Raw genomic sequence first — 25,274 nt, 5'->3', positions numbered from 1 at the left:
ACAAGCAAAGTGGTTTGGAGTAGTGCAAAGAGAGTTGCTGGCTTGTACAGCAAGTAGGCTCTAGCAAATGGAATATGGAGAACATGCTTGCTTTCGATAGTAAACTGTATGTTGGTTAGTTAAAAAGCGAAGAGTTATATGAATTATGGGTCAATTTAAAATTGAAACTTGAGGAGGAAATGAATAGGAAACAATGGTCATAGAAAAAAATCATGCAAGGATCTTTTAGACTGGAGCAATCTACACATTTTAAAACTGCAATTGATATTTTCAACAAAATCCAAATGATGCAATATCCAATATCTACTGAAGGTGTGCTTGTGTCTTTAAGTTACAATGTTTGGGAAACTGTTCATTTGTGAAGCTCCCATTTTTGCAGGTAACAGCAATCTCCTGAGATTGCCATTCTAAAGAAGTAGCAAAAGTCAAAAAATGTTCTTTCAATGAAGAAAGACACTTACCATAAGCACTTGGACAAAACCTTTTTCTGCAACCACGTGCAGTGGTGTTCTGCCCCAGCAGTCTGAAGTATTCACTTGTGCTCCAAGGCTGACTAGGTCTTCAGCAATCAGGTGCTGGTTGGCAGCAACAGCTACCTGCAAAGCACTCTGCTCAAGGAGAGAAAAATACTTGGTGTAATCTTTCACAGAAGAACCACCTTGTACCAGGAAACCAGTGACAAAAAGATCAATGACTAACTGAGTGGATTTTTTTGCCGAGCAACCAAAGTAGTAAGTAAACAAATCATCAACTAATCTCTAAATGCAAGCTCAACTGGCACTGAAAAACAAATCAATTTAAGTTATATATTAACATTTGACATTTTGCTGAAGTCATCATTTCCTGTTCTGTGGAAAAAAAACTTTACTGAAACACCTACCCCTTAGTGCAAAAAAATAGTCTGACTTAAAAATCATACATTTTCACCTCATTCATCAGTGTCTTCACTGTCAGGAATGCATCAGTTACTTATTTGACAACATACCTGGCCATTGTGTTCTTTAATATCCATCATGTTAATTGCAGCCATGTTCTTTCCAAGGACATATGCAAGAGCCCGTCTGCCCTGAGCTACAGCAATGTGTAGTAGCCTGGAAATGTAAAACAAATTTTAAAGGTTATTAAAGAATACTTGTACCATAGACAATAATGCAGGCCCTCTACTGCACAAGTTCTAGTGCCCTCAAACTCAATACCTACTTTTCAGAAATGAAGCCATGCATTCTGCAGCATTTTAGCCTAATCTGCACTTTTACAATGGTGCTACTACTTCAAGCAAAAAATGTTTAGCAAACCACTAAGATGTTGAGTAGCCCCAAGAAAATTTGCACATTAAGAAGCACTAGCCATGAACCCTTTTCTCAATTAAAAAAATTCAATAATCAGGATGAAAACTTGCTGGAACACCATCAGATATGAACCTTAAAAGTTTGTTAAACTCAAGTAGGAACAGACATGAATGTTCTATATAATACTGAAAAGATGGAATTTCTCAGAATGTTAGATTACAACTGCTCAGAGATCTGAAACTCTAGCGTACCACAAAGTGAAGAATGCAGTCTCTTCTCTATAATGGCATAAACAATAGCTGTACCAATAGAGATGCTACTGGGAGGCTTTTCTTAATTTAAAAAGAAGTACACACAGTCGCCATCCAGAAAGAGACAGGAGGGCAGAAACAACAAAAGAGAAAGGGCCGAAACTGCAATCTAGAACTATTATTGCACACAATCTAGGGATCAGCTACAAGTCAGGATTATTCTTTTTATTGAACATGAATACACCAAAATCAAAAAAAAAAGGCACTTACGTGTCACCATCAGCATCTTTGGAAAGGAGTTGCTCTTGAGTGAGGTGGGATAATTTCTTCTCCTCTTGTTCAATTTGCCATTGAAAGAAAGACTTGCCTTGAGATTGTGATGGATAGTACATGGATGCAGGATGAGAAATACCTTCTTGAGTGTTTGGTTGCAGAGACCGGCAACCTGGAAGGTAAAATTCAGGTGATGGTTGACTGCCCATAGCTAGGCCTTGAGGAACTAGGTAACCCTCAGAAATAGAAGGATTAGCATGCTCTGAACTGTTAAACATCAATGATGGAAATTCATTGGACACCTGCTGAATGTCTGGGAGTGGTTCGCTTGGCAGTACTGGCTGGAAGTTTGAAGAATGGTCAACACTGTGAAACGACTGAAACCCTTCATGATGCCCAGTGACTTGAGGTGGGCTACGGACTTGGAACTGCCGCAAGTGTTGGCATTGTCCAGGGGACGGTTGGTTTTGCTGCAGCTCCGGCATATAACTGTTTGCCTGAAAAACTTGATCATTCTTGGCAACACTGGCCCAGTTGACCTGGACTGTATTCAGGGAGACCTGCTGGGTGTCATTTTGCAACATTTTTATGATGTCCCGAAGAGCATCTGGATTTACATCATTACTTGCTTCAGTTTTGTGGGCTCCATCTGAAATGTCAACAGAGTTTGGTGTCTGGGGTGGAGTCTAATAAATCAAAAAAAAGATGGATATCAGTCAAGTGATAGAAGCATTAAAATGGATTGCTATAATTAATGCTCACAGAAGGCCCATCTACTAGTCTAGGAAAAACAAAAGCAAGACTGTAAGATTCCAATAAAACAGGTTTCATCATCTTTGTAAAAATTACATGATCATCGTTTGTCTTCATCAGATTTCAAATGAATGTCATCTGCAATCCTGAATCTTGCACCACAAAACTAATTCAACAACAAAAAATAAACACACATCTAGGATGAAAGAATTTGACATGTTTACCAGCAGGTAAGGTGATAACTGTGCTGCTAATTGTTTGTATGGAGGGGCATCTGACAGATTTTCCACAGCTGACCTTTTCACCCCACTCAGGAGACTTCTTATTTCTGTTTTGTGTGTTTTTTTAAAAAAAGAAAGAAGCTATTAATTCTACATAGTGAATAAAAGGAGCATTTTGATTTGATAAAGTCAGTCACGTCAGAATTACAAATAGTTGAGGAAGTTACTTACGTGAAAAATGTTCCTCTGATGAATTCGACTGGGGCTACATTGGAGGAGACAAAGAATTTGGCTATTATTTTTGTAATTCCCTTCATCTAGTCTACACAATCTTCTTGAAGATTTAGCCTACTGCTTATCAAAAATATCAAAGTTTTAATGCTACAAGTGAAATGGCATACAAGTCGACAGAAGCAAATTTTTAAATATATTAAAAGGACTTTTAAAACGTTAAAATGGCTTAAACTATACATTTACCGGATTTTGTATCAGAGATAATGGGAACTGCAGATTCTGGAGAATTCGAGATAACAAAGTGTGAAGCTGGATGAACACATCGGGCCAAGCAGCATCTTAGGAGCACAAAAGCTGATGAAAGGTCTAGACCCGAAACGTCAGCTTTTGTGCTCCCGAGATGCTGCTTGGCCTGCTGTGTTCATCCAGCTCTACACCTTGTTATCTTATTTACCGGATTTTGTTCAGTTACCTGATACTGTTCCAGGTTATTGGTTTTGCGGGAGTTCCTGAAGTGGTTAAGGAGTTCCTTGACAGGGTTTTTCACCCGAACGCCTTGGAAGGGTCGCTTCTGGGATCTTCCTGGATCAGAGCAGACTGTTTGGAAGTGAATACAAAGACAAAAAAAATTAACTGCAGCAAAAAAAACCTTACACGCCGGAAAATAAAAAAAAGTGGAAAATAAAACACCCACCGCAGATTATTCACATTTTACACAAACATGCGAGAAATTGAAAGCGCACACTGCGCCCCAACTGCTGGAGGCGCAATGATTATTTGACACATAGCTCTCACCCTAACGCTCCAGTTTGGGCTTCGTCGACGCTGTGATTTAAATCGGGTTTTCGTTGAAGATTTTTTTTGTTTCAAACCGAACTGCAACGGTTCAGCGCTTGGGGGCAGGAAATGGTTCACGTTTTTAAAGAGAGCAAAAAAAACAACCAGCGTAGGTACAAGTCGGAGCAAAAACAGCGCCCCCGTTCTCCCTTACTTTTAAACCAGTACGACGCAATGATGTCGAACTCGAAGTGAAGATCCAAAAAGCTGCTTGCTCATCGAGAAGGTAAAAAGAAACAGTGGAAGGGAAGGAGGGAGGGAGGGAGGGAGGAAAGAAAGCAAACGGGAAATTGAATTGAACAAGGAAAAACGTTTTATAAATAAAGTTGAATGGGTTACAGCGATTCCCCCCCACACACACAAAAAATGCGATGTTTAGGAAAGACAAAAATCAAAAAAAAACCTAAAAAGAAGGCAGGGTCAGAGCCCTGGAGATACCTGTGGACTGAGCGCTCCCGTAGCCTCTATCTGTTTGAGCTCCGCTCTGACTGTCGGAGTCAGACTGTGGTGATGTGGGTGTAAACGGGGAGCGCGGCTCGCTGTCCCCAGGCGAGCTCTGGTAAAAGTAACCCAAGTTCATCGGGCTGGACATCATACAGCTCTCCGGCTCGCTGCCATTCTCGCTGCCTCTGTCCAGAATCATCTTTCAGACTATACTTAAAAACCTCCACACACAGTCTGCCGTTAGGGTAGAGGACAATCAAACTGCACTGCACTCAAAATAAATCTTGCTAAGCGACTCTGCTCGCTACAGACGAACCAAACCAGCTCAGTGCTCCCAGTCTAAATTACCAATTCGCTGCACTCGCCCTCCCCCTCTTAAAAAAGCCCTTCCCGGGAGGCAGGGTTCATTCATGCGACTGTCGAGTCCTATTCGTCCCAAACACCGTGAAGCGTCAAAAAGGGCTGGGTTTACCGTAAAAAAATGTAAAAAAAAAGAGATTTTACTGGAAATGAGGAGGAGAAAGAGGCGGAACTATGCAACGTTTTGTATTACTCCCGCCTCTAGCGAGAAAGCTGATTATTTTGCAGATCGAAACGTTTTTTCCCCACTTTCGCTAAAAAAAAAGCCGAATTAGAAATCACCCTAAACCTTTTGCTCAAATATTTAGAGTCGTAGAGATGTAAAGCACAGAAACACACCCTTCGGTCCAACTCGTCCATGCCTACCAGAAATCCTAAATAAATCTAGTTCCATTTGCAGGCATTTGGCTCATATCCCTCTAGACCCTTCCTAATTATCTAACCATCCAGATGCCTGTTAAATGTTGTAATTGTACCAGCCTCCACCACTTCCTCTGGCAGCTCATTCCGTACACATAGTACTTTCTACGTGCAAAAGTTGACCCTCAGGTCCCTTTTAAATCTTTCCCCCTCTCTCCTTAAACCTATGCCCTCTAGTATTGGACGCCCTCACCCCAGGGCAAAGACCATCTATTTACCCTACATGGTCCTCATGATTTTATAAACCTCTAAAAGGTGCCCCCCTCAGCATGTGATGCTCCAGTGGAAATTCAGCCTATTTGGCCTCTTGCTGTAGCTCAAACCCTCCAATGCTGCTAAGATTCTTGAAAATCTTTTCTGAACCCTTTCAAGCTTCATTACATCCTTCCTGTAACAGAGGGGCCAGAATTGCACACCAGCTCGTTTCTTTGGTATAGCCAGCGTTTTCTGTTCTTTTTCAGATTTCCGTGTATAGTTTCAACCTTTGTCTTCATCTGATCAAAGGGCAAACAGAAATTATCCATATTTTTCATGATGCAAGTCATTTCTAAAGACTGATTAGTTCCACCTAACTCTCCCTCTCTCCAGCTCCATGTCACTGTCACAGAATGAAACAGTGTTGGCAACAGCGTCTTGTGCTTACCATCCATCACAAGGAGTGTGCACTTTGATTTCTATAACAGACCATCTGTCTGCCCTGCCTGGTCACATCTGCTACTGGAACCCTCGTTCACCTCTGATCAACTCCAGCCCTGACTAGCACACAGAGTGGTTTTGGCCAAATTGCCATATTCTGCCCTCCATTAACTTAAGGTCGTCCAAAAAAAAACTTTGTTGCCCATGTTCAAACTTACACAAATAAATCCCATTCACCCAATACACTTTTACTCCATTCCTGTACTGGACTCGGGTCAATTAACAACTAAGTTTTAAAATACACATCATTGGACACAAATCCCTCCAAGGCCTTGCCTGTGCTCTCACTACAAACACATCCAGCCCAAAACCCTCCAGCACGTGTACATGTCTTCTCCTCTATTCAACATACTTTTGGCCTCCCAAGGGTGGGTCCAGCCTTCAAATGTCTGAGCTCTGCAAGTTTCTCCTTCTCTCTCCAGCAATATTCCTCAAAACAACTTTGGATGTTAGCAATACAATTTGTCATGTTTTCTAAACAATTGTGTACACACACAATGACTGAAAAGTTCCACAGGTCTTTGACACTGGAATTAAGAATCTGCGTTGTAAGCACTGTTGTATGTGAGACAGAGAGATGAAATTATGCTGTTAATAGAAAAATTACTTTTACACTAGACATTTAAGGTTACTTTGCCTTTACTGTTGTCAAAATGCTGCAAAGTTAGTGCAGTCAAGTAAGTTAAAGTTGTGCAAGAATTCATATAATAGAGAACTTTAATTCTCTTGATACAGATGCCGAAAGTAGTAGTGAAAAGAATGGAGAATAACTAAGAGTTCCTCAAGTGTATTCACGGTACTTTTCTGAAGCATGTATTTCCAGTCCCGGGATAAAGGAAACACTGCTAGACCTCGTTGCTGGGAACAAGGTCCAGCAAAGTGGATCAAATATACCCCGCACAGCCCGTTTCTATCTCCTTCCCAAAATCCACAAACCTGCCTGCCCTGGTCGACCCATTGTCTCAACCTGCTCCTGCCCCACCGAACTCATCTCCACCCATCTGGACTCCATTTTCTCCCCTTTGGTCCAGGAACTCCCCACCTACGTCCGTGACACCATCCACGCCCTCCACCTCCCCCAGGACTTCCAATTCCCTGGCCCCCAACACCTCATCTTCACCATCGACGTCCAGTCCCTATACACCTGCATTCCGCATGCAGATGGCCTCAAGGCCCTCCGCTTCTTCCTGTCCCGCAGGCCCGACCAGTCCCCCTCCACCGACACCCTCATCCGCCTAGCTGAACTCGTCCTCACCCTCAACAACTTCTCTTTTGACTCCTCCCACTTCCTACAGACTAAGGGGGTGGCCACGGGCACCCGCATGGGTCCCAACTATGCCTGCCTCTTTGTAGGTTACGTGGAACAGTCCCTCTTCCGCACCTACACAGGCCCCAAACCCCACCTCTTCCTCCGGTACATTGATGACTGTATCGGCGCCGCCTCTTGCTCCCCAGAGGAGCTCGAACAGTTCATCCACTTCACCAACATCTTCCACCCCAACCTTCAGTTCACCTGGGCTATCTCCAGCACATCCCTCACCTTCCTGGACCTCTCAGTCTCCATCTCAGGCAACCAGCTTGTAACTGATGTCCATTTCAAGCCCACCGACTCCCACAGCTACCTAGAATACACCTCCTCCCACCCACCCTCCTGCAAAAATTCCATCCCCTATTCCCAATTCCTCCGCCTCCGCCGCATCTGCTCCCACGATAAGACATTCCACTCCCGCACATCCCAGATGTCCAAGTTCTTCAAGGACCGCAACTTTCCCCCCACAGTGATCGAGAACGCCCTTGACCGCGTCTCCCGCATTTCCTGCAACACATCCCTCACACCCCGCCCCCGCCACAACCGCCCAAAGAGGATCCCCCTCGTTCTCACACACCACCCTACCAACCTCCGGATACAACACATCATCCTCCGACACTTCCGCCATTTACAATCCGACTCCACCACCCAAGACATTTTTCCATCCCCACCCCTGTCTGCTTTCCGGAGAGACCACACTCTCCGTGACTCCCTTGTTCGCTCCACACTGCCCTCCAACCCCACCACACCCGGCACCTTCCCCTGCAACCGCAGGAAATGCTACACTTGCCCCCACACCTCTTCCCTCACCCCTATCCCAGGCCCCAAGATGACATTCCACATTAAGCAGAGGTTTACCTGCACATCTGCCAATGTGGTATACTGCATCCACTGTACCCGGTGTGGCTTCCTCTACACTGGGGAAACCAAGCGGAGGCTTGGAGACCGCTTTGCAGAACACCTCCGCTCAGTTCGCAACAAACAACTGCACCTCCCAGTCGCAAACCATTTCCACTCCCCCTCCCATTCTTTAGATGACATGTCCATCATGGGCCTCCAGCAGTGCCACAATGATGCCACCCGAAGGTTGCAGGAACAGCAACTCATATTCCGCCTGGGAACCCTGCAGCCATATGGTATCAATGTGGACTTCACCAGTTTCAAAATCTCCCCTTCCCCAACTGCATCCCTAAACCAGCCCAGTTCGTCCCCTCCCCCCACTGCACCACACAACCAGCCCAGCTCTTCCCCCCCACCCACTGCATCCCAAAACCAGTCCAACCTGTCTCTGACTCCCTAACCTGTTCTTCCTCTCACCCATCCCTTCCTCCCACCCCAAGCCACACCCCCATCTACCTACTAACCTCATCCCACCTCCTTGACCTGTCCGTCTTCCCTGGACTGACCTATCCCCTCCCTACCTATACTCTCTCCACCTATCTTCTTGACTCTCCATCTTCGGTCCACCTCCCCCTCTCTCCCTATTTATTCCAGTTCCCTCTCCCCATCCCCCTCTCTGATGAAGGGTCTAGGCCCAAAACGTCAGCTTTTGTGCTCCTGAGATGCTGCTTGGCCTGCTGTGTTCATCCAGCCTCATATTTCATTATCTTGGAATTCTCCAGCATCTGCAGTTCCCATTATCTCTGGATCAAATATCTGTCAGGTAACATTTAAGAAACAACAATTATTGTATCGCAAGATTTAGGCTTGCTGTGGGATCAAAATGAAGCAATCCAGAGTAAGAATAATTAAATAGAGGGAAACTAACATCTATGGGAAAGAATGGCTCTGATCCAGATAAACTAGTATCAAAATAATCACATTAAAGACTGCAACTAAGCATTGAAGATACAGTTCAAGTACAGTTATGGTGTAATCCAACAAAGGGGAAGGCCCGGTAAACAAATTCAGAGCTCCCCCAAAATCACAAAAGAGGAGAAGAAGAAGAAAACAAAAAGTGGGCTTATCGCAGATCATGTGGACCACCGATAGCCAGGCTGAAGACAGAAGATTCAAAGGGGAATTTAAAAAAGTAAATAAGAGGAGCAAAGAACATTTACGAGCAGAAACTGGCATCCAGCATAACAGGGAATCCAAAAGCCTTCTAAACTCAGTAAAACAGTCACAGGGTGCTAAAAAGAGGTGGGGTTTATTATAGCCAGATAAAAGGTGGGGGGGGGGGGAAATTGGATCCCCTCTTTTTAACCCCTCTGAGTCAATTGCATCGTTGCATCGTATACTTTTCTCTCTTTTGGGCACACAGCTGTCACATTTCAATTAAATGTTTGTTAGAAAATTAAGTTTTTTTTGCAGTGAAAGAGAAAGGAATTTTATTACATACTAACCCCAAAAAAGGGGAAAAAAAAGACAAACACAAAAGCACAAGTAATAATGTTGAAAAGGGAGCGTGTCTGGTACAGTGTTGGGGAATGTAAGATTATGCAGTTTAAAATCCCCTTAATCGGAGATCAGAATTTTCTAATCCTGGATATTGGAAGAGTAATGGGTGACTTAATCGACGGGTGTTGATAGAGTGGAAGTTTCTCAAGCTAACTGTATCAAAGATAAAGTGCCATCCATTTAAGACAGCGAGGAGGAGAATTATTTTTCTTACAGGGTCAAGAGTCATTGGGACTCTTCCTCAAAACAAAGTGTTTTAAGCTGTCTTTGAATATTTTTAAGGCTGAGATGGATAGGTACTCGAAATGCAGGGGTTGAAGGCTACAAAGGCTCAAAAGGAACACAGAGTAATCAGACCGGCCCATATATTACATTCTCAGGTTGAGCAGGTTTAAGGTGCTAAGTGACCTATCCCTGCTCCCAACTCATATTTCTACATTGATTTGTATCCTTAGCAGTCATGAATCTGTAGATATACAGCCAGAGTTTATACAGCACAGAAACTAGCCCTTCGGCCTGTTGTGCCAGTCATCAAACATCTATTCGAATCCTATTTTCCAGCGCTTGCACTGTAGTCTCCAATGCTGTGTTCATCTAAACAGTTTTTAAACATCTGGCGGCTTCCTGCCTCTCACACCCTTTGAGGCAGTGAGTTCCAGATATCCACAACTCTGATTTATTTTCTTTCTACCACAAACCCTCAGAAGTCCTTACTTTAAAAGTATCCCTTACTTTAAAACTGGGCCTCCCAGTTATTGACCCCACTATTAAGGGGAAACATTTCTCACCATCTCTGCTCCTTAATTTTTGTGGATCTCAATCAGATACCCACCTCAGCCTTCTCTGTTCTAAACTAACAACTCGAGCATCTAGTCTCCAGCTCCAGCAACATCTTGGTGAATCTGTTCTGTACTCCTTGTAATGCAATCATATCTTTCTGTTGTGGTTGACTATTTTATGAGATAATCTCAGGAGCCTCAGGATACAGGATAATGATTGTTTATTGGGCCAGTGTACCCCAGAAAAGATTCTGAAGTAGCACTCTAACTCAAAGATTTAGCCTTTATTTATACATCATAAGTCATGTAAACAGTACATCATTCCAATTCCAAAATGGTCTATTCAAGATGACAGCTTGTTTTCTTACAAATTCCAAAAGTGGCAGGCAGACAGTCTTACCACTAATGTTGCCAGCTGCTATATCCCCTCCTACCACCTTTCTTCTCATCCTTGACTAAACTCCATCGTTTTGTTTAGGAGTGTTTCTTTCAGTGTAGTACAGAGCCACCCCCACATTCCATCTCAGGGTTAGTGCTGTAAAGTTGTCGGTCAATCAACATCTTGAGCGAGCCTGCCTGCGAGAAATTATTTTTCTTTTTAACCTATTTTCCTTGAACAAGTGAAAGGGAACTTAAGTCATTGTTTACTAGGGGAAGTAAAACTCCCTACTTTATTTGAATCCCAGTTTGCGATTAATGAGATTAACTTGAACTGACCCACGTTATACCCAGAATTTCCCCTAACACTTCTATAGCACAGCAACCAGAACTGTATACAGTGGTCCAAATGTGGCCTGACAAACATTATATACAGCTCTATCATAACATCCTGAGCTCTTGTCTCAATGTCTTGGCTAATAAAAACAAGCAGACCTTATTCATTCTCATATATCTTCATATCTTGCTGCCTTCAAGGATCCATGAGACATGCACACCCAGGTTATTCTGATTGTTTGTACTCCCTCGTGTCCTACCAGTCCACATGTGCTCCTTTGCCTCACTAGTCCTCTCCATTCCCTTGCCTCATTTTTTTTTCCCCCCAGGAATAAATTCCAGTTGCCACTATTCAGCCCATCAATATCATCACATAGTTTTAGTCTCTCCTCCTCGTTATTTACCACACTGCCAAGTTTTGTGTGTCATCTGCAAACTTACTACATTCATGTCTATACCATTAAAAAGGTACACAACGAGGGGGACTCCGCATCAAGCCCTGATTTATCACACTGGGACACAGGCTTTTGGTCATAAAAATGTCCTTCAACCATCAGCCTCTGCTTCCTGCTGCAAAGTCAGTTTTCGATCTAGTTTGGTGTTTGGATTCTATATGCACTTAACCTCTTTAAAATAGTCTGCCATGCGAGACCATGTCAAAAACCTTACTGACTAGAAGAAATGGAATGTCAATGAAATCTTACATCTGCAGAATTCCACGTTTGTATATTTTCTTGACTACTAAACTAGTGAAGTGATTTTTAAAGATTCTGTCTGATAATTTTCCTTCCCTCCTCAGTTGTTATATGAAGCAGATTGTGGAAGGCTCTATAACTTGCTCAGAAATAGAATACCATGTGTAGAGTTCGACATAGCTGGAGACTGCATGCTTAACTCTGGGAATTTGTTGTAATGAGGGAAAAAGTACTTGCCTGATTGTTTGTTAAAGAAACGGAATGTGTGGTACAACAGATGGAGCAGAGATCACAAGACCAGTCAACTCCAGTCTGGAAGCATTAACTAACAAGTAGGTACATGATTTGTTGGGAAGATTTAAGTTTTTTTGGCCTCTCTCTAAAACTAGTACGAGGGAGCTACAACCTAACTAGGTAAAAACTGTGATATAACTATGGATAATCAGAGTGATACTTGAAACCTCATTAGTTAAATAAAAAACAAATTATAAATGGCAGGGTATGTGGTGTATTGCAGCTGTACCATGTGAAAGCAGGTTTGATCCTCAGAAATTATATCTTTACAAGTGTTTGTAACCAGAGGAACTTTGGCTCAGAATGGTCGAGTTGGAGTTTGGCCTTCAGAGATCAGTACATCATGGAAGGAGCAAGTTACTTGGGCACTGTCCAAGGAGACAGTCAGATCCCTCAAGTCAGAATAAATTGAAAGAACCTGTGATCAGGGACAAGAAGTCGTGACTGGAGGTGAAGTAACACTGGAGAAAAGTTGATTAAACATGGCAATGGTCGAAGACAGCACGTCTGTAGAGGGGATGATCAGACTGACTACAACAAAGCAAGATGACCACTCAAGTGGGGAAAAGCGAAAAGGAGTGTCGTTGTGGCAGAGTGTGGTATAATTTGACATACTCCTCTTTGCAGCTAAAAGCCTCAATAAGGGTTAGTGCCAGGGTTAAACCATCTCTTTAGAGCTACAGAAGGAATTGGAATGGGTGAAGGAGAGTTGTGGTCCACTCAAGTACCAATTACACAGGCAGAACTCAAAAAGGTTCTGCTGAGTATTTGCATATTAGTATTAATTTAAAAAGCTAAACCACAAAAGGAGCAAATAATCTGTTTACTATTGGATTGCGAGCAAATTGGCATAGGGCAAGTAAATGTCTTAAAGGTCATTACCATGAAACATTAGTCGAGGTAATTCCCCCAGTTGTTATTTAACCTTAGATAAGTCACTCCAATAGATCTAATCATATTCCTTTCTGTCCTGCTTTTTGGCTATTGGAGTAATATCTCTAATACATCTGATTTAAAACAAAAAAAATTCAAACAAGCAGACCTAAGCCTTCAAACCATCATTGCCAGAGGGTATCGAAAACAGAAGATGTACACTGGAAGCTGCAAAACTTGTTATAATGTTTTGCAACATTTCAATTAATTAGCAGTATCAACACACAGACAGGGAAGAGAAACATTTGATTTTGGGACAATACTCAATGCTGTTGGCCTGTGGACACTTAGTCAAAGAAATGAGCTTTAAGGAGAGACGTAAATGCTGAATGGATAAGTGACCAGATTGTTTGAACATGCAGGAATTAGTGTTAGAAATGCTTTGAGATAGATGTAGTGGGCTTGATAAGGATTGTTTATGCAAAGTAGAGAACAGGAGAGTGACCTGTAGAACACTGCAGTTGTCAAAGCTGACAGGAATGAAGGATTGAGAAGCAGATCGGCTGAAGGAAGAAAGTGAAAACAAGTGACATTACAAAGCCAGAAATAGGTGATTTTTTAAAAAAAATGGAATGTGATGAAGCAATAGATAAATGATTGAAAATCAGCTTAAGGTCAATAGAATGTTGACATTGTAAGCAGTCTGGTTAATTCTAGCAAAATAGTTTATATGGGGGAAAGAAGTTGACGCGGAGGGTATAGATTTCATGGAACAGGCCAAGACAATGGCATTAATCTCCCCGGTGTTGAACTGGATGAAGTTATATTCATCCAAGACCGTGTGAATAATTTAACAGCACAGAGGCAGTGGACAGGTCAAGGAAAGTGATAGTAGAGCTGGATTTTGTCAGCACGTACATGGAAGCTAACACCAGGGTCTGAAATTTAACAGCCAAAAGGAGGCTGATTTGGGTATGGGTGGGACTGGATGGAAGGGAGTTAAAGAGCCAAAACTTTGGGGTGATTTCTCCCACTTCAGAACCGATACAAGCTTGCAAGCAACCAGACAATCCCCTGGGAGCTGTTTGCTAAGTTATACGCAAAGAGGTAATTAACCGAGGTCCTAGCATTCGCAGAATTCTTGAACAGTGTAGAATTTGACTAGTCAGTGAGATGAATGTACATCAGGGAATGTTAGTTCAGTAAAACTGACAGGCTAGAATACCTTCAAACAGTGAAAATAACCAGTCTCAGCCCCACCTAGGTGAGAGCCCACTTTCCACAATAGTTCTGGGAAAATGTGTTCTTACTGCAGTTCAGGTGATTTCCAACCTCTTAGACATTACGCTACATGTCTGGTACTTCAACTTCTTTGCTATCAGTTTGCCTTCAAACAAGATAATCAGTATCAGCTGTCTTCCCAGTCACGAGCTGTTCTAAAGTCAGAGTGACAGCGAGATTCAGCACAAAAAGGAGCCCAGATTCTCAGAACAGGTTCTACAGACAGATGTCCAGTTCTCTTTACATGTTAGCATCTGCATTTCAAAAGACTTATTTTTGAACAACAGGTCACTACTGACACATGCAGCCTCCTGAACAAGGCCTCACACTGTGCATGCATTACCAAGAGTTAGAGGTGGATGTCACTTGTCCACTTCCCTCCACACCAACCTAAGTTCTCTGCATATCCCAGGACTAATGACCTCTCTTCTGTAAGAGAAGCAGAGGGGTGTTAGGTTAGATTAGATTCCCTACAGTGTGGAAACAGGCCCTTCGGCCCAACAAGTCTACACCACCCCTTGAAGCATCCCACCCAGACCCATCCCCCTATAATCCACACACCCCTGAACACTACAGGCAATTTAGCATGGCCAATCCGCTTAGCCTGCACATCTTTGGACTGTGGGAGGAAACCGGAGCAGCCAGAGGAAACCCACGTAGACACGGGGAGAATGTGCAAACTCCACATAGACAGTCGCCCGAGGCTGGAATCGAACCAGGGTCACTGGCGCTGTGAGGCTGCAGTGCTAACCACTGAGCCACCGTGCCACGCAATAATGGCGACAGAAGGGAAGGACAATGTTTGTGAAGAGTGGCTGTGAGACAGTAGGAGGGAGAGCATAAAGGTGACTGAGTGTTCACTGTTCAGTTGGTGATGTGAAGTGGTGCCTGGAGAAGGGGAATAAGCAGACGTGTAATGTTTGGCGTATCAAAGGCTTGTATCACTCGTGTGGTACGAGTCAGGAGAGCAATGGAATACTTTCTACTTGCCAGAATGAGTGCAGCACTAACAATACAGGAGAAATTCAAAACCAACCAGGTCAAAGCAGCTCACTTGATTGGCACCCTATCCAACATCTTTGATGTTCACTCACTTTACTACAAATGCATGGTATACATTGCTGGCATTATCAACCAGATACACTGCAGCAACTCATCCAGGATCCATCAACAGCACTTTCCAACCCTATGATCTTTGCTACTAAGAAGGACAAAGACAGCAGTTGCATGGAAACACACAACTTGCACATTCACCTTCAAAGCTGCAGACCACCTCAAGTTGGACGTATAATCACCATTCGTTCGCTGTCATGGGGTCAAAGTTTTGAGCTCCCTCCCTAATAGAAATGTGAGGTGTACCTGCACCCCAATGATTGCAGCAGTTTAAGGAGGCAGCTAATCACCACTTTCTCCTGGGCAATTAGGGATTGGCAGTAAATTTTGGACCAGCCAGTGATATTTCCACTGCTCGTGAATGAATGTAAAACAAAACCTTTCCTGCCTTCCTGAGATCCTTGCACCTTTTGAGGTACTGCTTTAAGGGGCACACTTAACTGGTTTGAGAGGCTGATCTCTTCCTCCTGTCTTGAGCAAGCATCACCTCACTTATGTACCTCTGATCTCACTGGAGAATTTCCTGGAAACAGCCAGAGTCCAAGGAGCAGCTTTCCATTCAGTGATTACTAAAGCCTCAGGAATCAACATGGAAATTTGTTATTTTGGCAACCATGGGGGTTATTAAATTCATCGACTCAAAACTCTAACAGAGTGGTAAAAAGACCCTTCAACCCCACGTATCAACACCAGTCATTAGGCATCTCTTTTAATCCCAGTTTCCTTCTCTTGGCTCACAGCTTTGTGTGCTACAGTGTTTCAAGTGGTCATCTAAATACCACTTAAAATATGTGTTGAAGGTTCCTATCTCTGAGACCCTTTTGGACAAGAGAATGTCAGATACCCACCATGTCGCCGCTAACACCACGCCCCCGCCCCAAGTGAAAATAAATCCTCAGATCCCCATTAAACATCCGGCTTCTTAATTTAAAAACTGTACCTCCTGGTTTTTGATCTGTCGAAGGAATGAAAGGCTCTCCCTATCTATCTAACTCCTCAGAACTTTGTGCATCAACTTTGCACTTCTCTGCTCCAAGAGAAACAATCCAATCAGTCCTCATAGCTGGAACAGTCCATCCAGACAATATCCTGATGAAGCCGCTCTGCACTCTTTCTCATGCAATCACATCATTCTTATAGGGTGCCAACCAAAACTGAACATTGGCTTAACTATTAAATACAGTGCCATTACAACCTCTTGGACAATTAAAGTCAAATATACCATGCTATTTCTTAAATCACCTTATCTATCTGGTGATAATGGGAACTGCAGATGCTGGAGATTCCAAGATAATAAAATGTGAGGCTGGATGAACACAGCAGGCCAAGCAGCATCTCAGGAGCACAAAAGCTGACGTTTCGGGCCTAGACCCTTCATCAGAGAGGGGGATGGGGGGAGGGAACTGGAATAAATAGGGAGAGAGGGGGAGGCGGACCGAAGATGGAGAGCAAAGAAGATAGGTGGAGAGGGTGTAGGTGGGGAGGTAGGGAGGGGATAGGTCAGTCCAGGGAAGACGGACAGGTCAAGGAGGTGGGATGAGGTTAGTAGGTAGCTGGGGGTGCGGCTGGGGGTGGGAGGAAGGGATGGGTGAGAGGAAGAACCGGTTAGGGAGGCAGAGACAGGTTGGACTGGTTTTGGGATGCAGTGGGTGGGGGGGAAGAGCTGGGCTGGTTGTGTGGTGCAGTGGGGGGAGGGGATGAACTGGGCTGGTTTAGGGATGCAGTGGGGGAAGGGGAGATTTTGAAACTGGTGAAGTCCACATTGATACCATATGGCTGCAGGGTTCCCAGGCGGAATATGAGTTGCTGTTCCTGCAACCTTCGGGTGGCATCATTGTGGCAGTGCAGGAGGCCCATGATGGACATGTCATCAAGAGAATGGGAGGGGGAGTGGAAATGGTTTGCGACTGGGAGGTGCAGTTGTTTGTTGCGAACTGAGCGGAGGTGTTCTGCAAAGCGGTCCCCAAGCCTCCGCTTGGTTTCCCCAATGTAGAGAAAGCCGCACCGGGTACAGTGGATGCAGTATACCACATTGGCAGATGTGCAGGTGAACCTCTGCTTAATGTGGAATGTCATCTTGGGGCCTGGGATGGGGGTGAGGGAGGAGGTGTGGGGACAAGTGTAGCATTTCCTGCGGTTGCAGGGGAAGGTGCCGGGTGTGGTGGGGTTGGAGGGCAGTGTGGAGCGAACAAGGGAGTCACGGAGAGAGTGGTCTCTCCGGAAAGCAGACAGGGGTGGGGATGGAAAAATGTCTTGGGTGGTGGGGTCGGATTGTAAATGGCGGAAGTGTCGGAGGATAATGCGTTGTATCCGGAGGTTGGTAGGGTGGTGTGTGAGAACGAGGGGGATCCTCTTGGGGCGGTTGTGGCGGGGGCGGGGTGTGAGGGATGTGTCGCGGGAAATGCGGGAGACGCGGTCAAGGGCGTTCTCAATCACCGTGGGGGGGAAGTTGCGGTCCTTAAAGAACTTGGACATCTGGGATGTGCGGGAGTGGAATGTCTTATCGTGGGAGCAGATGCGGCGGAGGCGGAGGAATTGGGAATAGGGGATGGAGTTTTTGCAGGAGGGTGGGTGGGAGGAGGTGTATTCTAGGTAGCTGTGGGAGTCGGTGGGCTCCCGCACATCCCAGATGTCCAAGTTCTTTAAGGACCGCAACTTCCCCCCCACGGTGATTGAGAACGCCCTTGACCGCGTCTCCCGCATTTCCCGCGACACATCCCTCACACCCCGCCCCCGCCACAACCGCCCCAAGAGGATCCCCCTCGTTCTCACACACCACCCTACCAACCTCCGGATACAACGCATTATCCTCCGACACTTCCGCCATTTACAATCCGACCCCACCACCCAAGACATTTTTCCATCCCCACCCCTGTCTGCTTTCCGGAGAGACCACTCTCTCCGTGACTCCCTTGTTCGCTCCACACTGCCCTCCAACCCCACCACACCCGGCACCTTCCCCTGCAACCGCAGGAAATGCTACACTTGTCCCCACACCTCCTCCCTCACCCCCATCCCAGGCCCCAAGATGACATTCCACATTAAGCAGAGGTTCACCTGCACATCTGCCAATGTGGTATACTGCATCCACTGTACCCGGTGCGGCTTTCTCTACATTGGGGAAACCAAGCGGAGGCTTGGGGACCGCTTTGCAGAACACCTCCGCTCAGTTCGCAACAAACAACTGCACCTCCCAGTCGCAAACCATTTCCACTCCCCCTCCCATTCTCTTGATGACATGTCCATCATGGGCCTCCTGCACTGCCACAATGATGCCACCCGAAGGTTGCAGGAACAGCAACTCATATTCCGCCTGGGAACCCTGCAGCCATATGGTATCAATGTGGACTTCACCAGTTTCAAAATCTCCCCTTCCCCCACTGCATCCCTAAACCAGCCCAGTTCATCCCCTCCCCCCACTGCACCACACAACCAGCCCAGCTCTTCCCCCCCACCCACTGCATCCCAAAACCAGTCCAACCTGTCTCTGCCTCCCTAACCGGTTCTTCCTCTCACCCATCCCTTCCTCCCACCCCCAGCCGCACCCCCAGCTACCTACTAACCTCATCCCACCTCCTTGACCTGTCCGTCTTCCCTGGACTGACCTATCCCCTCCCTACCTCCCCACCTACACCCTCTCCACCTATCTTCTTTGCTCTCCATCTTCGGTCCGCCTCCCCCTCTCTCCCTATTTATTCCAGTTCCCTCCCCCCATCCCCCTCTCTGATGAAGGGTCTAGGCCCGAAACGTCAGCTTTTGTGCTCCTGAGATGCTGCTTGGCCTGCTGTGTTCATCCAGCCTCACATTTTATTATCTTATCTATCTGGTGTGCTGCTTTCAAGGAACCATAGACAAGCACACCAAGATTGCTTTGATCCTCCACTTGTTAGGGTCCTACCATTCATTATGAACTCCCTCACTTTGTTATGTCTCAAGAATTAGGGATCATATGTTTAAAATATAGCATTATTGGATCACCATTTAAGACAGAGGAAGATGAAGAAATGTTTTTCCTCATAGGGTTGAGTGTCTTTGGAATTCACTTCTTCAAAAGCCAGTGGATGAACAAAGAACAATACAGCACAGGAAAATGCCCTTCAGCCCTCCAAGCCTGTGCCAACACATTTTGTCCTTCCTTACTAAAACTATCTCCACTTACTGGATCCATATCCCTGTATTCCCTTCCCATTCATGTGTTTGTCCATATGCTTCAATGCTGCTACCGTGTCCGCTTCCACCAAATCCTCTGGCAACGAGTTCCAGACACTGACCAAACTTTGTGCAAGTCAAGTTTTTCCCACATCTCTTTTAAACCTTCTCTTCCCCCACCTCCCCATCCCCAAAACTGCACCTTGAACTGGTGTCCCCTAGTAATTGACCCTTTCACTCTGGGGCAGGGGTGGGGCTCATACTTTCCACTCTATCCATGCCATTCACAATCTTATAAACTTCTAGCAGGTTGCTCTTCAACCTCCATTCTGTATTTGTAGAACCAAACCCAATTTATCCAACCTTTCTTCATAGCTAAAATCCCCCATACCAGGTAACGTCCTGGTAAATCTTTTCTGTACTTCTCCAAAGCATCCACATCCTTCTGGTGGTGTGGTGACCAGAACTGAAAACAATATTCCAGTGTGGCCGAACTAAAGTTCTATAAAACTGCAACATAACAAGTTATACTGAATGCCCTTCCAATGGAGACAAGCATGCCATAAGCCATTTTCACTAGCTAATCCACCTGCATTGCCATCTTCAGTGATCTGTGGACCTGCACACCCAAGATCCCTCTACATATCAATACTCCTAGGAGTTCTGCCATTCACTGTATAATTTTCACGTGTACTTAACCTTGAAAAATGCATCACCTCACATTTGCCTCCAACTGATCTGTATTCTGCTATATCATTTGACAATCCTTCTCACTATCCACATTTCTAAATAGGCCAGTTACATTTTCCTCCAAATCATTTACGTAGACAAAGAACAGAGGTCTCAGCTCTGATTTCTGTGTAACACCACCAGTCACAACCCTCCATTCCACTGCTACCTTCTGTCACCTATGACTAAGTCAGTTCTGAGTCTGTCTTGGCAGCTCACCTCTGATACCATGGATTCAGAATCTTCAAATATTTTTAAAGTCAGGAGGTAAAGATGATCTGTGTGTGTGAGGGGTGGGGTTTGGAATCATGCAAGACTACAGTTAACATGAAAATCAAGTTAACTATGACCTTATTGAATAGTGGAGCATGCTCAAAAAAGGTTCTGGTGGCACAACTTTTGCTCCTTGTGCATATGTTCATCCCCCCAAAATGCATCACTTCACCCTTTTCAGGATTAAATTCTATCTGCTACTGTTGAACATATCCAGCCAGCCTACTTCAGAATACTTTCTTTGACAAATTGAACATGTCAGTCGCACTCACCAATTCCGATTGGTCTCAATAGGTTGAAGGATGTTGATACTGAAGCTATATGCTCATATCTGTACCCTTTGGACTTGTGGGAATGAGGATTGTGGGTGTGGGGGTGGGGTGTTGGGGGCGGGATAACAGATGAAGTGACCAGCATTGGAGAGAGTACAAATTTTACTGGCAAATACACTACAGTAATGGAATTATTTAGAACAAACAGACCTCTACAGAATGATCATGGTGAATGAAGTACCAAAGTCTGGATTTAGCTGGGAATAACTTGCACTACATAGAAGCAAAAATGGGTTCAAAGTGATAATGAAATGTGAGCATTGCAAGCTAAAATGAGGTAGTCAGAGACTGTCTTGTGTGATTTGAAGGAGTGACAATAAACATGGGCAGGAGAGGTTAAAGACAAATTAAAGAACTGTGACACCCAAGGAAAGAGGACACGGCTTGAAACTTGTTATAGGGTACACATTTCCTGCTTCGAATGAATTTTGCTACAACAGACAGTCATTTTTGCCATAGTCAGTCAGGTGCAAAATTTGCCTTTTGCACTTGAGGACTGCAACGTTCCACCCAGCAGTGGTGTTGCCAATTAATGCAGCCTTCATTTTAAAGTATTTTAGAAGGAAAGCAAAATTGTGACAAACATCAGCCAACCCATTATAATTCAACGTACAAATTCAAAAACTTTCCACTGTAAGTAGGCCAGATATTGAACTGGGTAAAACATCAAACACAATTAGTTAGTAGCCAAATCATTAATTAAGTATTTGATTTATAGACTACTACTTGTGAAAGCCTTAAGAAAGGTATGCAAATTTGACTTTTTTTAAACCATTAGATCTCAAATTGTCAAAGTACTCAATATCATTGCAGACATTTTGATTTGGTAGTTGGATGGCATGTGTAGAATTTGATCACTTGAATGGCAGAAAAAAGTAACAAAAATCATAAAGTAATTTGTGGTAAAATGATCAAATGACTCGATTAATATTTTTCCCTGAGACAAACAAAAGCAAATTTTGTCCCTTGGGTTTATTTGAGAAGTTATAGGAAAATATTGTCAAATTGACCCATGAGAAGGTGGCAATTAACAGCTTTAAACAGAATTTGCCACCCACTATCATTCTTTTTATTCTGAAACAGCCAGTGGTTACCACAGATAACAAGGTGTAGAGCTGGATGAACACAGCAGGCCAAGCAGCATCAGAGGAGCAGGAAGGCTGACGTGTCAGGCCTAGACCCTTGGATTACATTTTACGTGAATGAACAAAACAACCTGAATTTTCCGATCTGATTTTCACGCAACAATCAGTGTGGATATTGGACATTTGGTGTGAATAGTATGGAGTATGACTTTGCTAACCTCTGCAATTGAATAAGTTGCATCTTCTACATTCACAACACATTAAATGAATGGTCAGCTGGAGGAAGTACCAAAGCCTACCAAAATATCCCAGGAAGAGATCATTCCTTCACAGGAGAAAGTCGGGGAGGGGGGGGTCATTTATTGTTTAGAAAAGGAACACAATGATTAATGCAAATATGCATTTTTAGAATGAGGTTTTCATTTCTCTAAAAAAATGCAAATATGTCCAGATATACTCTCTCAAACATGTTCAACTTAGCAGATACAATTCTATGACTTTTTATTGATAAGAGGAAGTAGTAATTTTGGATATACAAGAAGTATAATTCAGATTAGTAATCTGAGTGCATTTTAAACAGAACAGGCACAAGTTTATTTCCAGGAATTAACATCCGAATGTTGGGGGATTCATTATGATTGCTGCAAAACAGTAATCTAGTACAAAAAAAGACTTTCAAATCCATATAAATACACTTTCAGAACATTTCAATCTTGCAGATGATTCACTCTAACATTTGATGTGAATGTTAATACTCAAATCTGTGAATCATATTTATTACATACAGATCTAAGATGTGTACCATAACAGGTCCTCAATTTATCTCAAATTAGACAATGTAAAGAGCATGAAACAAAATGTTAGCTGATACTACTATAATCTAATAGTTAGCCAACACTGCTGCAAGACAGAAGTTCAAATTGAATAAAGATGTCATAGATTCCATGTGACACTTCCTCCTTTCACGCTTCCTAATCTGTCTCTCAACTACAAAAAAAACGCTAATCTCTTGGAAAATACAATGTCTCCAACTCCCTATGACCTCATCTCACCAGGTACTATTTCAATACCTGTACTACCAGATCATCTGGTAGAGAGTACACAGGGTGTTAAAACACAACCTAAATGTTTTTGTTATATCCAAATAATATCAGCACGCTGCGATTCCAACTAAATATTTTGGCATTGAAATTATGAATTGCATTTAACTATTTGAGGAAGAAATTTGTTTGTTTACTTTATGTAACCTGTATCCTTACTTCTACATGAAGATATTGCCATTAATCATTTGGTTAAAATATATATTTTACAAAACAAAAGATTATTCTGAATAACATTTCTCCTGTTGCTCATTATAGCAATGTCATTTCTGGAGTTTTGTATTTTAGACAATTTCATTACAAAAAGGAGATTAACCTGCTCTCAGTATCACTATTCGAGCGAGTGACTTTCAACATTATCTTCCGTGCAGATGAGAAACTTGTGTGTCTCAACAAGGATACAAAACCTCATGCTATAAGCTTAAGGCGAGGTATGTTGGTGAAATATCACCACAACAACTTCTGCTTTTCTTACCACATCTCAGGGCAAAATATCTTTGCCTGCAACGGTAGTAGTTTCACCAACTTTAGGTACATTAAATTCATCATTGGATAAGCATATGGACGTACATGGAATAGTGTAGGTGAGATGGGCTTGAGATCGGTATGACTGGTCGGCACAACATCGAGGGCCGAAGGGCCTGTACTGTGCTGTGATGTTCTATGTTCTAATAAACCAATCACTATCCAGCAAGGACACCTCACACACTGAATCGGATTGGATAAAATGAGTATATTACTGCTACATTTACTGAGAGCAAGTTCCAAGTTTCAATTTGTGATACCTTGTGGTACTTTATTCAGAATTTTCACTTTGTTATGCTCTTGCATGAAGATAAACCACTTGGATAAGACTGGATTGCCAAAATCATATCCCACCAAAAATCAACACCTTTAAAGAAGGAAAAGAAATAAAAGGTGTAAAACAGATAATTTTTTTGAAAAAAATCCAACATTTTCATAAGAACAGAGGAAATAGAGGCCAAAGCAAACCCTCCACATCCCAGAGTTCTCCTATTCTTTGGATTCACAGAGAGAAACAGTTCTGGTCTTAAGCATAGTGGTGCCCTTCAATATATTCAGTGATGTAATATCCACAAGCATAAAGTCAAAAGTGAAAAGAATTTCTCAGCAAAAAGGTCATCAATCTAAAAAGGTTAAGTCTTGTTTCTCTCTCCACAGATGTTGTCAAATCTGCTGAGTACTGTTTTTCCAGCATTTCTGTTTTTATTTCAAGGAGATAAGCTATGTCTGAGCTGATTCATTTGAGGTGACCTTTTTAAAACATGCTGTGATGGAGTTTTCTATGAAAACCACAAATAAACAGTCCTGTTGCCCTGACTCTGTTTTGCCTTTTGCTTCCTTCTCGTCTCCCAGTTCGTGTACCTTAATATGTGGTCAAACGGAACTTTTTCAACCAAAGAACCGCGTGTCTATTTCAATATGCTGTCAGATGTGCTGACTTACTGGTAAGCTCTATGTAGAACCATACACTGTCATTACACGGTTATTAAAACCATCCTGTTTGCCGGAGAAGCTATAACTAGGGCCATTTCAATATAAAGAGCTCGAAGTTTACTTTTTTGTTCTGAATGAAACAAGTATGTCACTTATCATTTACATTACCCGTGTAGATATTTTTGTATTTTTCAGAGATGTTACTTACACGTCTCCGGATAACTTGCGACGAGAACCGGCGCCTCCTGTCTCAGAAGTAGGGACATTACCACTACACCATGAGTCCATAATAAGTTATTTGTCTATGTATATACACACACACACACACACACAGCGACATAAAGTCTTACCCATTCAACGAGGTCTAAAGGACAGGAGAGCTAAACAGCGACACCCCAGCACTGTTACGTTATCTGTAATTTATAATTATTTCTCTTTAATCATTGCCCAGGATCGATTCGATTTTAAAGCGTCTGTAACTCTGTAAGAAACATGAGCTTTTGATCTGACTTGTGTACCTCCTTCCTACTAATAAGCACCACACATTCACACTTACTGCTCATATTACGTCGGGGAGAAAGAGAAAAAAAATCTGCTGTTCTAAACTCGCAGTCTGACGTTTTGGAAATTCCCAGTCATTTAATGGGAGCGTCACACCCACCTTGCTGTGTCGGACTGAAACACTCCGCAGTTCAATACTTCAACCTTTTGACAGCAGCCTGTTTTTATTTTGAAACAATAGCCACCGTTCTCCATTTCAACATTTAGGAAAATTCAGAAAGGTTCGAACTGATTGGCTGCTGCGAAATCCATGGGCAGTGAAGTCAGGAATAAACGGACCTGCCAGGAAAATTGGGCCAGCTCGGTAATGGCCAACAGCATTTCAGGCGAAGTTCATACCCAGATTTTCGC

At 43.5% G+C, this 25,274-nt stretch overlaps 1 protein-coding gene across 4 annotated transcripts in view; it reads right to left on the bottom strand.

The window, feature by feature from the left end:
• nfkbiz (nuclear factor of kappa light polypeptide gene enhancer in B-cells inhibitor, zeta) overlaps positions 1 to 24,940 on the bottom strand; it is a 29,152-nt gene extending 4,212 nt beyond the window's left edge. Inside the window, exons 1-7 of one of the 4 annotated variants that reach the window (XM_048541080.2) lie at positions 24,919 to 24,940; positions 3,494 to 3,618; positions 3,019 to 3,052; positions 2,791 to 2,894; positions 1,811 to 2,499; positions 986 to 1,091; positions 462 to 608 (exon numbers count right to left, since the gene is read on the bottom strand). In XM_048541080.2, coding sequence (XP_048397037.1) covers positions 462 to 608; positions 986 to 1,091; positions 1,811 to 2,499; positions 2,791 to 2,894; positions 3,019 to 3,052; positions 3,494 to 3,618; positions 24,919 to 24,925 — 1,212 coding nt within the window. In that variant the 5' untranslated portion in view covers positions 24,926 to 24,940. Of the gene's footprint in view, positions 1 to 461; positions 609 to 985; positions 1,092 to 1,810; positions 2,500 to 2,790; positions 2,895 to 3,018; positions 3,053 to 3,493; positions 3,619 to 4,296; positions 4,744 to 23,689; positions 23,771 to 24,712; positions 24,732 to 24,918 lie in introns of those variants that run through there. The other 3 variants (XM_048541081.2, XM_048541079.2, XM_048541078.2) reach the window with 3 other exon arrangements.
• Between the last annotated feature and the right edge of the window lie 334 nt (positions 24,941 to 25,274).

This window comes from Stegostoma tigrinum, chromosome 12 (genome assembly GCF_030684315.1).
Source record: "Stegostoma tigrinum isolate sSteTig4 chromosome 12, sSteTig4.hap1, whole genome shotgun sequence".
In the NCBI taxonomy this organism is placed as follows: domain Eukaryota; kingdom Metazoa; phylum Chordata; class Chondrichthyes; order Orectolobiformes; family Stegostomatidae; genus Stegostoma; species Stegostoma tigrinum.
This window is presented reverse-complemented; position numbering and strand designations above follow the sequence as displayed.